The sequence below is a fragment of the Dendrobates tinctorius genome, unplaced genomic scaffold (genome assembly GCF_039654945.1).
Source record: "Dendrobates tinctorius isolate UK_male_01 unplaced genomic scaffold, ASM3965494v1 ptg000103l, whole genome shotgun sequence".
Taxonomy (NCBI): domain Eukaryota; kingdom Metazoa; phylum Chordata; class Amphibia; order Anura; family Dendrobatidae; genus Dendrobates; species Dendrobates tinctorius.
Genome location: NW_027361771.1, coordinates 6,990,623 through 7,005,585, shown reverse-complemented (window position 1 = coordinate 7,005,585; position 14,963 = coordinate 6,990,623). Strand labels below are relative to the sequence as shown.

The 14,963-nt window shown below is 41.0% G+C and overlaps 1 protein-coding gene across 5 annotated transcripts in view; it reads right to left on the bottom strand.

The window, feature by feature from the left end:
* Positions 1–3,884: 3,884 nt before the first annotated feature.
* Positions 3,885–14,963, bottom strand: part of GRB2 (growth factor receptor bound protein 2) — a 48,148-nt gene continuing 37,069 nt past the window's right edge. For 4 of the 5 annotated variants that reach the window (XM_073588005.1, XM_073588007.1, XM_073588006.1 and 1 more), the window contains 4 exons: positions 7,337–7,434; positions 6,259–6,381; positions 5,938–6,142; positions 3,885–5,706 (listed from right to left, as the gene is read on the bottom strand). In XM_073588005.1, coding sequence (XP_073444106.1) covers positions 5,521–5,706; positions 5,938–6,142; positions 6,259–6,381; positions 7,337–7,434 — 612 coding nt within the window. In that variant the 3' untranslated portion in view covers positions 3,885–5,520. The remainder of the gene's footprint in view (positions 5,707–5,937; positions 6,143–6,258; positions 6,382–7,336; positions 7,435–14,963) is intronic. The other variant, XM_073588009.1, reaches the window with a different exon arrangement.

The window sequence follows — 14,963 nt, the reverse complement described above, 5'->3', positions numbered from 1 at the left end:
TATAGAAGTGCCACTCATCCAAATGAGTTATTGTTTATCTAGGACAACCAATTTATATTCATATAAAAACAGAGTTGGGGTAAAATCATATAGAACAATGGGGCAATTAATTTTCCTGATGGGCCACATGAGAGACAGTGGCTGTTGTGGAGGACCGAACTAATAGGCTGGAATTAATTCCACTCAATATTAATAACAGTTATAATTTGATATTAATTGTACCACTTAATATTGAGCAGAATTAACCCCTTAGTGACGGAGCCAAATTTTTGAAATCTGACCAATGTCACTTTATGTGGTAATAACTATGGAACGCTTCAACAAATCCCAGTGATTTTGAGAATGTTTTTTCGTCACACATTGTACTTTATGATAACGGTAAATTTAGGTCAATATGTTTTGTTTTTATTTACAAAAAATATCAGAAATTTGAGAAAAATGTTAAAAAATTAGCAATTTTCAAACTTTGAATGCTTATCCCTTTAATACAGATTGTCATACCACACAAAAACATTCATAAATAACATTTCCCTCATGTCTGCCTTACATCAGCACCCTTTGTAAAATGTTCTTTTATTTTGTAAACATTTTAGGAGGTTTAAAAATGTAGCAGTAATTTTTCATTTTATAAAGGAAATTTACAAAACTTTTTTTTAGGGACCTATCCAGGTTTGAAGTGATTTTGGGGGTCCTATATATTGGAAAACCCCCAAAAGTTATACCATTTTAAAAACAGCACCCCCTGACATATTGAAAACAGCTGTCAGGTAGTTTATTAACCCTTCAGGTCATTTTCAGTAATTTATGCAAAGTGGCATGACAGAAATGAAAAAGTGTATTTTTACCACCTAAATGCCGCTAACTTCTGAACAGCTTACAACAGCAGTCAGGCTCTAAGGCCGCTATTTGGTCGTGAATTGCCATGTCAAACATCAGGACCACACAATCATGATCTCAGGGTGCCGATGGGGATAAAGAGGAAGCCCCCACACTCTGTTAACCATTTACATGATGTTGTCACTATTAACAGCATCTAAGGGGTTAAAATGATTTGAACGGTGCAAACACTGATTGTGGTTGATGCAGCAATTTGTCAGCTATAGTGTACAGCTGACAGCTGCTGCATTGTCACCTATATGGGGATGTTATTCTCTTATATCTCAGGTCAGTTAAAAGACGTATTGGCGGTCATTAAGGGGTTAAGTATGCCGACATCCCCCTATACACAGTTTGAGCCCGCACACAGCCCCATCTAGATCGTGAGCGCACACACACAGCCCCTATATACCTTAAGAGACCCCACGTAGTCTCCCCCTGTCCAGCATGAGACCCATAGCCTCCCCATATCCAGCATAAGACTCCCATAGCCTCTTCCTATCCAACATGAGACCCCACAGCCACCCCAGGTCTAGCCAAACTTCCCATACACATGAAAAGACCACCACATACTCACCTGCTCCCATTCTGCCTCTGCTCCTATATCCGATGCACTGAGTCTGCGCAGAGCACAGCTGACACGATAAAATGACATCACCTCAGGTGTCGCACACGATTGGTCGAAGAGGCTGGCGGAGCCTTCTCCACACATTGTTCTCACCGCTACCTGGATCCCAAGGATGCAGATGGCAGTGTGGCAGTGACAGTGGGCGGCGGCGGACAGGCTGGGGAGGACATGGTGCGGTCTGTGGGCTAGGGCCATGGTTTTCAGTCCCGCGGCTGGATATGGCCCTTGGGCTGCACTTTGCCCAGGTCAGATACAGAGACATGAAGCATTCCATGCCAGAGCTCATACCTATCAATGCCGGAGTACAGCGTAGTCATTTCCTGGTGATAAGTTATAATATGCAAATCTCTTACATTCTTGTGTTTCTGTTACTATTTTTAAGTTTTACAAGATCATTTATGCTTCCAATTAATATGCTGACAGCAAGCATAATCTTCAGAATAGCACAACTTCTAAAGGGAGCAAAACAGCTAGTGAACAATGACAAAGCTTTCCTAATTGTACAACTGCCTAAACCAATGCTATAGGTTAATGGCAGACCCTTGGAAAATGGCTTGTGTGCAGCCTCGCAACTCAGAAAGCTTAAAGGAAATCTATCCGGTGCTTTATAGGTGACACTATTTCCAGTTTAAGCAATTCCTGAAATGTCTCATTAGCTGCTGTCAATCATAGCATTGGAATACCCTCAGCTGCTGTCTTCCCTGAAAAATGAATATCCTTATAATGACACAACTCCACGCCCTATCGACTGCCCTGCTCTGCAAGGTAAGCGAGAAATTCCATTGTAGGTTTCGCACTTGCGAACTGCACCTCTGGTGTTCCTACATTGTGTGTGCCGTTAACAAGGACTAGGAGGTAGCAGTGGGCATTAGGTGTGAACACAACAATAAAGGGTACATACCTTTATGATGCTGTTCAGTTTAGCCACCAAAAAGGACCGAACAGTTTCTTAGAAGCCTGACTAGAACAGGGAGTTTTATAAGAATACAAAAAAAAGTTTTCCTGCAGAAACCAGTGGTAATTTCATCCATCACGGCTCATGAATAGCTGTAACGTTTTTGTAATGTCATACTGCCACTTTAAAAGGGATTCTTTGAGATGCTGTCCAAAATGGTTCCTGCCTCATTTTTCAATCTGCAACTCATCGTAGGCACATTTTAGGATGGGTTGCCTGTAGAAATATTGCTGGAGACAGAGGTCTCTGAGCGAGCGAATTCCTGTCAAGCTGAGGGGCAGCAAAATGTACGAGCATAACTGATAGGCACACTCAAGGCCAAGTTCACACATTTGTATGCAAAAAATTGATTTTCAAGCCCCAAAACAGTTTCCTATGAAAAAGAATTGGAATGTAAACAAGTAAAAATCAAATTACTTGATTAGACAAATTTAATCCGAAATATAGAAGAGACTAGCGCATGCTGTGATTGTTATTTTCACGCATTCAGGTCATGCTTTTTTGAAGAACATTGGTCCGAGTACTGTCAGTTTATTTCCACAGACAGCGTTCGAACTGGAAATACGGCTGATCATGCTCAGTCAGCCACTGTGCCCTGCTGTAATACTGTAAACCTGTCAGGCTGACTGAGAAAACAAGTTAAAAACTGAGCACGGAATAGTACTGAAGCAGCTGAATAAAAGCCTGTTCTGCTCAACAAACTGATGTTTGGGATTTTCTTTAATTTCTCCTGCTTCAGCTCTACCATGTGTTCATTCGTAAACATGTCAGGGTGAGTTTCAAAAATCAGTTACGCTTAATCACGATGCTGCCCCTCAGACAAACATGCTCCCTCATTGCACAGAGACACCTGTCTCCAGCATTGTTTCTACAGGCAACCTGTCCTAATCTATGCGTATGACTGGTTGCAGCTCGAAATATGTACTGGCAACAGTTTTAGACACCTACCTGAAGAAGCCATCACACCTCATGCATCTAAGCCTTTGTTTGCACTTGCTCTTTATTCACTTTTTGTTTATAGAGATTTTGTACAGGGCACTGGATGATGATGATACAGTACTGAACAATAATGAAGGTCTAAATTTTTGGGCCCCTTGTTTTTGAAAGGGTTTTCCCACAATGGACATTAATATTATTTACATAATGGATAGCTGATAGAGTAGATGTCCCGTGCCCCAGCGCAACCGTAGTGAGAACTTTGTAGTAGTCAAAGACAGAGACTGGTGGTACAGACCAGGTACAGTGCTTGGTTAATTTAGTAGGTTCCACTTTAGTAAAATCATAAATACTTATATCATTCAGCAAATATAAAAACAATGAAATCCATGTCCACCAGTCATGTACGGTATATAGAAAAATGAAGGGGGCATGTAACGAGAACTTAGTTGTGCCTAGAGATGAAATGAGGTCACTAGAAGTCAGATGAAGAATACATGATTTTTTTATTATTATTCACAGTTAATAACTATCTACCAAATGATGCATTGAAGGATTAAATACAGAAGCTGTTCTTAATTATTTAAACACTGATTTGATTTTTTTATATATATACACACACACATTATTCCTCTGCAAAGGATGCAGGATATACACAAATCCCCCAAATACACAATCATATGGTCCCAGTGCGTTCCTAACCCTATTCACTTAGGCCTGAAGGAAGCAGACTATGATGGGCCAAGACACAGAGTCAAAAGTACGGGGCAGAAAGATCAGTTACAGTTGTACTGTAGATATTGTAATCACTGTATGTTAGTTCTCTAGCGGATTTTCTATTAGTATTGTATTTCAGAACACAGGCACCCAGGTTGTCCACAGCCCCTCTTAGAGGGATCATTTAATGTAATGTATATGGCTGCATCAAGGCCAAAGCTCAGCCCTCGTACGTTGGCACTTGTATCATTACCTCTATTGTTAATACATGGAGTTCTGAACAATATGAGTTACATGTGTATCTTGTACAGGACAGAGTTCCCTTTTTTCTTTGTCTCTTACTAACTATCTGTATTATGTAAATCATAAGGCTGACAAATGGAGGAAGTGACATATAGGTTATATCGTTGTAGTGCGACCTTCCCTTTATCAGAGCTCTATCCAGAAAGTAAACTCTTCGTTGCAAAACCCAGGAGCAATTTCCATCTTCAAAGAGTAGATAAGTAAATCGGTTTGGGGGAAAGGAAAGCATTGCCTGCTGTAGGTTAGATGATGGGTGCCATCCCTGTAACACTTGCCTTTAACCTCAAGACCTGAAATCTGAGGACACAATTTTCAATGTTCCTTGCAAACACACCCGGAACCCACGATTTGCATAGAGAGAAAATGATTGGATTTTGTACATTTTATTTTACAGGTGCGTGTTGGATCGAATGCGTTGCAAACACACATGCATGGTAAACAGGAAAAATGTGGAAAGAAATGGAATAAAGGTGGAACAGCAGCAGTAAAGGGAATCTGTTAATTTAAAAAAAAAAGTCTCTTGTTTCCTGTTTAATTTATAGGTAAGTTTTGGCATTCTAAATCAATCCCCACAATTGTATAATCCCTCCCCGTGAGCCGGCAACATCCCCCAACTGCCCACCCCTCCCACACAGTCAAAAGGAGCTCCACGCAGAGGCAAATGGTCATTCCCCTTGCAAAAAGCAACGGCATACAGCACAGACAGACAACCGAGGAAGCCTACGTGTCACATTCATGTTTCTAACCTCTGTCTACACCTTTGAGCTAATCTTTTTTTTACCCTGAAGTCATATCAGCCGCATTTCTACTGGTCAGTTTAAGAGAAATCCCTACACTTTTAAGTCTGCTTTATTTTTACCCCCATGTCCTGTCCTTTTATAATACCTTTGAATTTGATTGATTTTCACCTGTTCCTTGAATTAATGGACAATTTAATTAGTGCTCCCCGGTCTGTCAGTAGTCGGTCCATTCTCTTCTATTTGGTCGTCCATGTGCCCATTCACCCCAAAGTCAATCTGTATGCTCCAATTGGCGTCGTAGTCAATCCCTCCCAAGTACGTCTGCCTGTGCTCCTTCTTGGCTTCTGGTCCGGTGAAGGCTTTAGTTACAGATTGCGGTTGACAGGTGTCACATAGTTGCGTGGAAACATGCCGGTCTGCCCATGACATGTCCCTTTCCACCAGTTGGGGTCTGAGTTGTCTACCACCTGGATGAAATCTCCTCGACGAAATCCAAGCTCCCCATCTTCCTGGGGGTCAAAGTCAAACAGTGCCTGAACATATGTAGGTTGCTGTAAAGGGAAATGTTGAAAGGTTAGTTGTGTGTTACATTTTTTTAATAATGCTATACATACAAGGTGACAAAGATATGTTATTGAACAGAGAAGTTGAAAGGTTAAATTACGAGATGATCTAATGTTAAACTGAGAACTTAACACCTTAAATACCTTGGCAGAATAGATAAAGATACACCTCTCAAATCTGCTGAACAGTCTGTCTTCTAGATTCCCCCCTCTATATACCTGTGGTAAACTTGTGGCTCTGTCTCCCCCGTGTACCTGTGGCACCTGCTCGATGTCACGTAAGAAGATCTGCTGGTTCCGAGACACGGATGTGGACCGATGGTAGTCCACCAGCTCATTCAGAGAGTTAAATTTTACAACCCACAAGAAGTATTTTCCTGCGCCGTCCCGCAGGACCTTGAAATGTTGTACATCATTGCCAAACCTACAAAAAAAAGTGATAACTTTATACATGAAGCTACTGAGAGCTTAGCAGCCTGATAACTAAAACACGGAGCAGATTACGATCATTCAGTAACACAACCACTTAAAACTACTCACTTAACTGACAAGGAGAAGTCTCCTGGAGCACTCTCACTCTCTCGGATCAAAAAGGCACCATCATGTCTCTGTTTCCCCAGCATCTCCTCTGCTTTGGCACGTGGGATTTTGCCAAAAAACCACCTGTAAAATTAGTAAAAGATAAGAAATCTGGTGCACAAGAGAGAAAAATAAAAAAAGATTTACTGTCATATCCTTATAGGAGTGGATTTGCTTCCCAGTACCCCACCCCCTCCCGCGCTGATAAATGATGGCCATCAGAGTGTGGCAATGTGTGCTGGCTGCAAAATCTCATCCATTCTTTCTGGCTAATGACAGGAAGGATTGGGTATAGCTGCAAGGTATTTTTGACCAAATTTCAACATATGAAGTTGAGAAAACCACTGTGCTAAAACCCCATATAACAAAAAAAAAGCTTAAATAAAAACTTGGAAAAACGATGTTCTGTATAGAACTTGCACATGCAATGATGATTTATCAGCCTGACCCAGGGTTTCGCCCACAATCTCTGCTTCTTCTGGGGCACTGCGCTTAATAGCATAGTTTCCACAAAGCACTTTGTTTATCGATGTCAGTGGGCATAACTAAAAAAATATTTCTTCCCTGATGCAAAATTTGCAAGATTTTCACAATGATTTTTTAATCATCTATTTATTTGATCGAAGACGTAATCAGATCGAAAGCTATTTGAATAGACAGCTGAGCATTTCTTTGGGGATATCACCAATGGAGACATAATACAATCTGCAGGCATTTCTACATAGTTTTTTTTTTCCCCCCCTGAACTATAAAGTGTTGGTGAGTGGGATGCACGCCACCTTTTTTCTCTGTGAATATATGGCATTGCAGCACAGTTTCTAGTATTATCATTTTTGTTGATGGGATTGGAGGACTTGCCCTTCTTTATAATTTGCAGAGATTTGGATTCATGTGGCAACACTAGATTCATACAATAAAAGTTCAACCCATACCTCTCCTAATTAGGAATGCCGTCACACACATACCGCACCTCAACAGCAAGTGAAGGAATCTTATACACCACCGAACTTATTCTCAATCCATCCCAAACAATACTCACGGATGTGGTTTCATTTCTATGTAGTTTTTGGGAATAAATCCATCTTTACCATTGAGCTCAGCTTTGTACCAGTTTTGGTCACATTCTTCATTCAAGACCTGCAATGATTACAGACAAAATAGTTGGCGGAGATGGGGGCTTCTTTATATAGTTCCTTTAAAACAACTTCCTAATAGGATGTGCTCTTTAGCCGAGCCCTCTTCAAATTGTTTAAAGGTTATACATTGCATTGGTGTCTGGATAACACCACACTCAATGATACCGGGATTACCACACAGCCCTCTGAAAACAAAACCAGGACTGTCCCATCAGTTTACAACAAAGCTGGCAATGCACATCAGACAAATGTGACCATAAAGTCTGATTAAGGTACCATATTGCATTTTTGCACATTGATTTTTTGTATGCACGCTGCTGTTCTCGCTGATATTTTGTTCAAATTTCTACAACTGAAATAAAAAACAAACAATGAAAACCTAGCATGCATGAGTCCTATCTGAGAATCAAGGGTTGGCCATGCTGGATTTCAACATGTCTGATCCTTCTTTACGCAAAAGAGATACACTGGCCGGGGAGTTATGTAACAGATAACCACACAGCAAACTTCCTATATAAGCATAAATTATAGCTGGGCCAGCAGCCAAAAGGTCCCTATACACATCTGATGAAAGTTGTCCAGATGACCATCTGAGGTGTATTGAGGCTTCCTAGCTCTCCAGGAGATTCTCCTCCATTCCCTGGGTACCATAATCCTGTAAAAAATAGAATTAAAATAAAAAATAGGGGTATACTCACCCTCTGATGGCCCCCGGAGTCCTCCTGGCTCTCAGTGGTGCTGCCGGCATCTTCCGTTCCCAGGGATGATGTCGCGGTCACTCGACCATGACATCACAAAGGTCCTTCACTCAATGCATCCCTGGGAACGGAACGTACCGGGAGCGTCGCTGAGGGCATCGGGGGCCGTCAAAAGTTTAGAATACCATTTTTTTTATTATTTTATTTTGCATAGGCAGCATCAATAATTAAAAGTTGGTCACACTTGTCAAGCACTTTTCCAAGCGATGCTTCAAACTGCTTGGAAAAGCCCAAGCATTCTGCAAGCTAAAAACGCTTGCAAAATGCTTGTATTTTGTGGGAAAATGCATGCGAATTCTGCATGCGTTTTACCCGTGGCAGGGAGTTGTGGAAATGCTGCAGACATTTCCGCAGCATTTCTGCAACGTGGGCTCATAGCCAAAAAGCAGGAGTCCCCAACCCACGGCTTGGGCCATAAAAGCTGTCAGCTCTGCACTGACAGAGACTTGCTAATCATGCATTGAGCATGATCAGCAAGTTTCATAGCTCTGGTGACCTTGATGTTGTCATGATGACATCGGGTCACCATGGCAAGGATCAGGATTTCACGTCACGTCTCCGATCCAAAGGTAGAGGTGCTGTCAGCCCTCTGCTGGCTTCTGGAATGCTGCGATCATGTTCAATCGCAGCATTTCGGGGGTTAAAGTGCCACGAGCGGTCTGTGACCACTCCTGGCACCTAGTGCCGGGTGCCAGCTGTGCGCGGCCAATAGTGATGATGAAATATTCTGTCCCTGGTCAAATAGGCCCAGGTCACATGGACAGAATATTACGTCTGATGTCAGAAAGGGGATAAATAACTGATCTCTGCTGTTTTTGTTTTTTTTTTTACAATTAAAGTCTATGGAAACAGATCCAGTAATTAGCCATTGTTTTTTTTTTTTTTTCACCTGTAATGGATCTGTTTTTTGCCTACTCGATCCAGTAAGCTAAAAACGGATCCGTTACAAATAAAAGAGAAATGGATGGCTAATTAACGGATCCATTTTCCGTAGACTTCGATAAAATATATTCAGCAGAGATCAGTTATTTAAAAACGGACTTAAAATTGTCTGTACAACTTTTTTTTTGCCAACGGATATCTGCTAGATCAGATCTAACTGATCACTGCTGACATTACAGGAACCAATACATTCTGAGAAGAGGAGAAACAGCTGCAACCCAGCCGCAATCTGTTAGCGCCTTCCAAGCAAATGAAAACAGATGGTAACGCATATTCGGCTGTCTATTCCATTTATCATGCACTTATGATGTTTCTTGCCTTAAACAGAAATGGAAAGTAAAGTGTCAGATGAGCGTGAGAAGACAGACAGATGACAGTGAAATTTTAGACTATGGGGAGATGGATATATGACAGTGTGAATCAAGGACAATCCTGTGATTTGGACATAGAAGAAAGATCTTACAGGGAATGTGTTATCGGAAAGTATGCTACTGATTAGATCAGGATAACAATATTGCAATAGGTGATGTCACAGCTGATCCTGCTCCCTTTCCCTTCAAAATGATCTGACAACTGTGGATTATTTGTACATGATGTTTTCTAAAACAGAAAGTCTTAAAAAAAAAAAAAAAAAAAAAAAAAAAAAGGCCAGTGCGAAAATTGCAAGATTTTTCATTTGTAATTTAATACAGATTGTGATATGGGAAAATAAACATTGTTAAAAATGAAAGAAAAAAAAAATGTATGTACAACGGGTGAAATAAGTATTGAACACATTTCCAATTTTTGTCAGACATGAAATTCAAACCAGATGTCGATAACAACTCATCCAATCACAGGCAAAGAAATCAAACAAATATCCATAAATTAAGTTATGTGTAATGATGAGAAATGAAACAGGGAAAAAGTATGGAACACAAGAAGGAAGAGAGGTGCAAAAAGTCATGACACCAGCCATGATCTATCGGTAATTAGAAAGCAATCCTGCCACTTAGTGAAAAATAATATCAACTGATTCAATTATAAAAAGGTGCCACACAAGAAACATCTCATGATAGGTAAAACCAGTGAGCCGTCTCAAGACCTTCGCAATCTTATTGTTGAAAAACATACTGATGGCATAGGTTAAAAAACAATTTATAAACTACTGAAGGTTTCAGCGAGCAATGTTAGGGAAATAATCGGGAAGTGGAAAGAAGATCATTTCACAATAAACTGGCCACGACCAGATCCTCCCTGCAAGATTTCAAACATAGGAGTGAAAAGAATTATCAGAAGAGTGGTACCAGAGACAAGAATAATCTGCGGAGAGCTGCAAAAAGACCTGGAATCAGCAGGTACAATTGTTTCATAGAAAACAATAAGTAATGCACTCAACATCCATGGCCTGTATGCACGCTCACACACCAGGCAATACTCCATCACTGAGCAAAAAGCATGTTCAAGAGTGTTTGAAGTTCACTCAATAACATGTATACAAGCATGTGAAATACTGGGAAAATATAGTCTAGTCAGATGAGAAGAAAACTGAACTCTTAGGATGCCAAAATATAATACACACTATGTTTGGAGGCCAAAAGGCACTGCACATCACCCAAAGAACACCATACAAACAGTGAAGTTTGGAGCATACAGCACTGGCAAGCTTCATATAGTTGAAGGATGGATGAATGGACAAATGTACAGTGACACTGATAAAAATCTGCTGCCATCTACCAGGATGATAAAGATGAAACAAGTCTGGACATTTCAACAAGACAATGATCCCAAACCCAGAGCCAAGGAAACTCTCAACTGGTTTCAGAGAAAGAAAATAAAGCTGCTAAAATGGCCCAGCCAATCACCTGACTTGAATCCAATAAAAAATGTATGGAAGGAACTAAAAATCAGAATTCATAGAAGGAGCCCATGGGACCCTGAGGATTTTAAGAGTGTTTGTGTGGAAAAATAGGCCAAACTCACACCTGAGCAATGCATGCGACTAGTTTCTCCATACAGGAGGTGTCTTGAAGCTGTCATCACCAACAAAGACTTGCGTACGAAATACTAAATTAAATTCAGTAAGCATGTTCAATACTTTTTTCCGGTGTCATTTCTCATAACTTAATTTAAGGACATCTATGGTTTGATTACTTTGCCTGTGTGGATTGGATGGTTTCTTACCGACATCTGGTGAAAATTTCATGTCAATAGCACCTTTAGAAATATATTCACTTACAAAAATTGGTGTCAGGTTTAATACTTATCGACACATCTTTCCCATAGAGGTTTTAATTAGGAGTCAAGCCTGGATCCCGTCTTCTCCCCAGGTCACCTGAGGTCCGTTTGGTCACATTAAGAGGTATTAAGGACCATCCAAATATTAAGGTACACTTTGTTGAAATTGGATGGCCTTTCAATTTCTTGATCAAAAAAATGTTAATGAAGTACCTTTACGGTTTTAACGTTTATAGCAATAGTGGCGTTCGTGTGTATATTAATCGCAGTGTGCTGATGCAGTGTAGGTAAATGATCCCTTTATCCAGGCTAATGATATTATGGCCTATCATTAGGATACGTCATCAATATCAGATCCGAAGTTATCAGCTTTGGTGATTGGAGGAGAAATAGCAAAACGCAAAACTCCATTCACTGTGTAGATGCCTATGCAAAAAAACTGCAACTGAGCTCGTACTTACTTGAAGCCCAGACTCAGCTAATATAGCCATAGGGCATAACATTGGGTAGTCAAAGAAAAAAAGAAAAAGCCTATTGGTCTGCCAAGTTATAAAAGGTTGATTACCCATATGGTATAAACTCATTTTGAAACACAACCCCCATTCAAAAATAATACTAATGCTAGGTCTACATCAAATGGCAGAAGACGACACTGATGTGGGAGAGTTAAAACGCTGTATTAGAAGTGAACTAATGTCACATTTCCCCTTATTAATGAGTTTTTCTGGTTCTTCAGGTGGTAGTTATCAACTTTCAGGAAATATTCAATCCATCATTCAGTTACCTTAATTGCTGGGTGAAAAAAACAGACTCAAAATATAAAAAATAATGGTAGATTATGAATAAAATTAACATGACGGAACTGATAAACGCTGAGGACCCATTTGGACCGGTCATGGATTGGAAAGTTAATACTCTCACTCATTCTTGATGAATGGCCCATGTAAACAGGCATGCATACACATGCCGAAAGAGCAAAATGCTCATTCCTTGGGAGCGATCATTTTTAAGAGGACTTAGAAATCATTGCTCTCAGCAGCACATCGTCCTACGTAAACAGCACCGTGCTGCCAATAACATATCGACAGGTTCGGCCAACAGTTTACGGTGCATAGGGCGCCGGCTGACTGGGAGATGTCGATTGCCGATGGAATTATTTTCCCAGAGATAAGCAGCTCGCTGACATGTCATCAGTCGGCTTTCGCACAAAAGAACACGGGGAACAAGTGCTTCTAAACATGGGAGCCGAGATGGCTGTCGATTGAACAATTGGTGAAGCATCATTTGGCAGACAGCCATCTGTGTATAGAGGGCTTAAGTCTTGTTGACCAAATCAATCAATTAAGGAAAAGGAGATTATGGGAATTGCTTTCTACTTCAAACCGGCCCTGGAAAATTAAAAGCTGGAATCTAGGTGTTATGAGTGTCACTGACACATATGGTCTCTACTGTTTCTTTCTTGCTTTCTTTTTGCTTAGCAAAGACAAGGTAATGGACATCAAATTACCCCAATGTCCTGAGATAATAAGTAAAATGTTAAGCTGATACAAAAGGATCAAATGATTTCCTGTGTAGAAGGTGGCTCAGCTTCACAGGGTTAGATAGACATGGGATAGTAGGATAAGATAACATAAATGAGATTTAAAATAGGCCAGAAAGCCAAGAGCTCCTAATCTGCAATGGCTGGAAGCTAATGGATGAGATCAGCGGGAGTACAGGAAACCGAACAAATCAATATACAAATATAGAAGGAGGAAAAGGCAGCGGCATGTTAATGACAGTGAAATGATTCCAGCCAGAGGATAACGAGCAAAAAATAAATGGACAATTATCATCCAACCCATGGATCAGCAGCGCAGACTAAACGAAAATACTGACTGAAATCCAAGTCGTCTGGTCCCATGGAAACTTCAGAAGCTGCATAACAACTCTGCGTTGTGCCATTCCTCCTAGAAACTTTACAATAAATCGATGACTGTTTTAGCAGTTGGGGGCGTGTCGCTTACTGTCCAATCAGTGCAGTCAGTGTCAGATTATAAAGAGACACACCCCCTCGGAAAGGAGAAAGGTAACACCCAGTTGTAAATTATTCACACACTTCTAGGTGGAATGAGAGAGGAATGACAAGAGTTAGGAGAAAAAGAGGAATCAGAATTCATATTTCATGGGGAATACAATTACTAAACAGACATTTCAGGGGAGCAGAGACAGGTCACGTATGTGCTGACTAAAGGAGCGTTACGCAGCTTGCAAAACTACTGTCAGATACAGAAATCGAGTGATAAACAAAAAAGGCACAATTTGCATGGCTAAATCCACATTATTTCAAATGGGGGGAACAGCAGGTGGCTCAGGTTGACCACCCCCTTTTTAAATATTGATCTTCCCCATTAAAATCCATATTTCTTTGGGTAGTGATCTCACATTGTAAGAAAGCCAGTTGATGACCGATAATGTCCGATAGCTCACCTCATACAGGGACTCTCCAAGCAACATTCGTGTGTGCGCGTGCTCAGCTATTTCTAAGGGTCCCATTTATATTGTACAGAGTGTGGCAGCTCAAGGGTTAAGATGTATGACCCATTGGTGATTATGTTATACTCCCAACTCCCTAATTTGAGTTGTTTAAGGATAACCCTATTACAGGTTTCATCTGTGAGAGCTCCACATACAATCCACACGCGTTTCCATCCTTTCTTCCATGTGAGATAATTATGGCCCCAATTAATCATTTTTTTAAAGTCATTGTCTAGTGGTATTTGCTGAAGTCTTTTGTTATAAATTCTCCAAAATAGAATGTATGATTCATACATTTGGGACACAATCAAAAATGTTCTTTATATTTATCTTTAAAGGGAACCCATCATGTAAAAAAAACGCTATTACCCTGCAGGTTAATAGTGTCCTGAACCTGCTCTCACTGATAGTCCCGCCTCAGAAATTAACTTTATTCCTCTCGGCAGCCTCGGGTTTTCACTGATGGAACCCATCATGTAAAAAAACGCTATTACCCTGCAGGTTAATAGTGTCCTGAACCTGCCCTCACTGAGAGCCCCGCTGCAGAAATTAACTTTATTCCCCTCGGCAGCCTTGGGTTTTCACTGATGGAGGAGGGGGGGGGGGGGGGGGGGGGTCAGTTACCGCTCTGGGCATAGTGAATGGCGGCTGTAACCGCGCCCCCGCCACAGTACAATATAGAGCCAGCTGTCTGTCAGTGCCGGGGGTGTGGATTCAGCCACTGCTCACTATGTACTGAGAGTTGACTGAAGCCCTCCATGACTGAAAACTCGAGACTGGTGGGGGTAAAAGTTAATTTCCTCCTGGCAGACCCCTGATCTTAACAACACAACTAGCAGTAGCCGTGGAGCGTGACTACGTTACCCTAGACGCTTCATCACAGCCGGAGGACTAACTAAGCCTAAAGACAGAAAGGTGAAATATAAACTGCCCCGAAGCAGATCCCAAAAGGAATAGACAGCCCCCAAACATATATTGTCGGTGAGACAAGATGAAGCACAAACACAGACAGAAAATAGACTGAGCAAATGATGGGGCCCACACTGACTAGATAGGACAGGAAAGAACAGGCACTGTCTGCAATCACACAAAAACC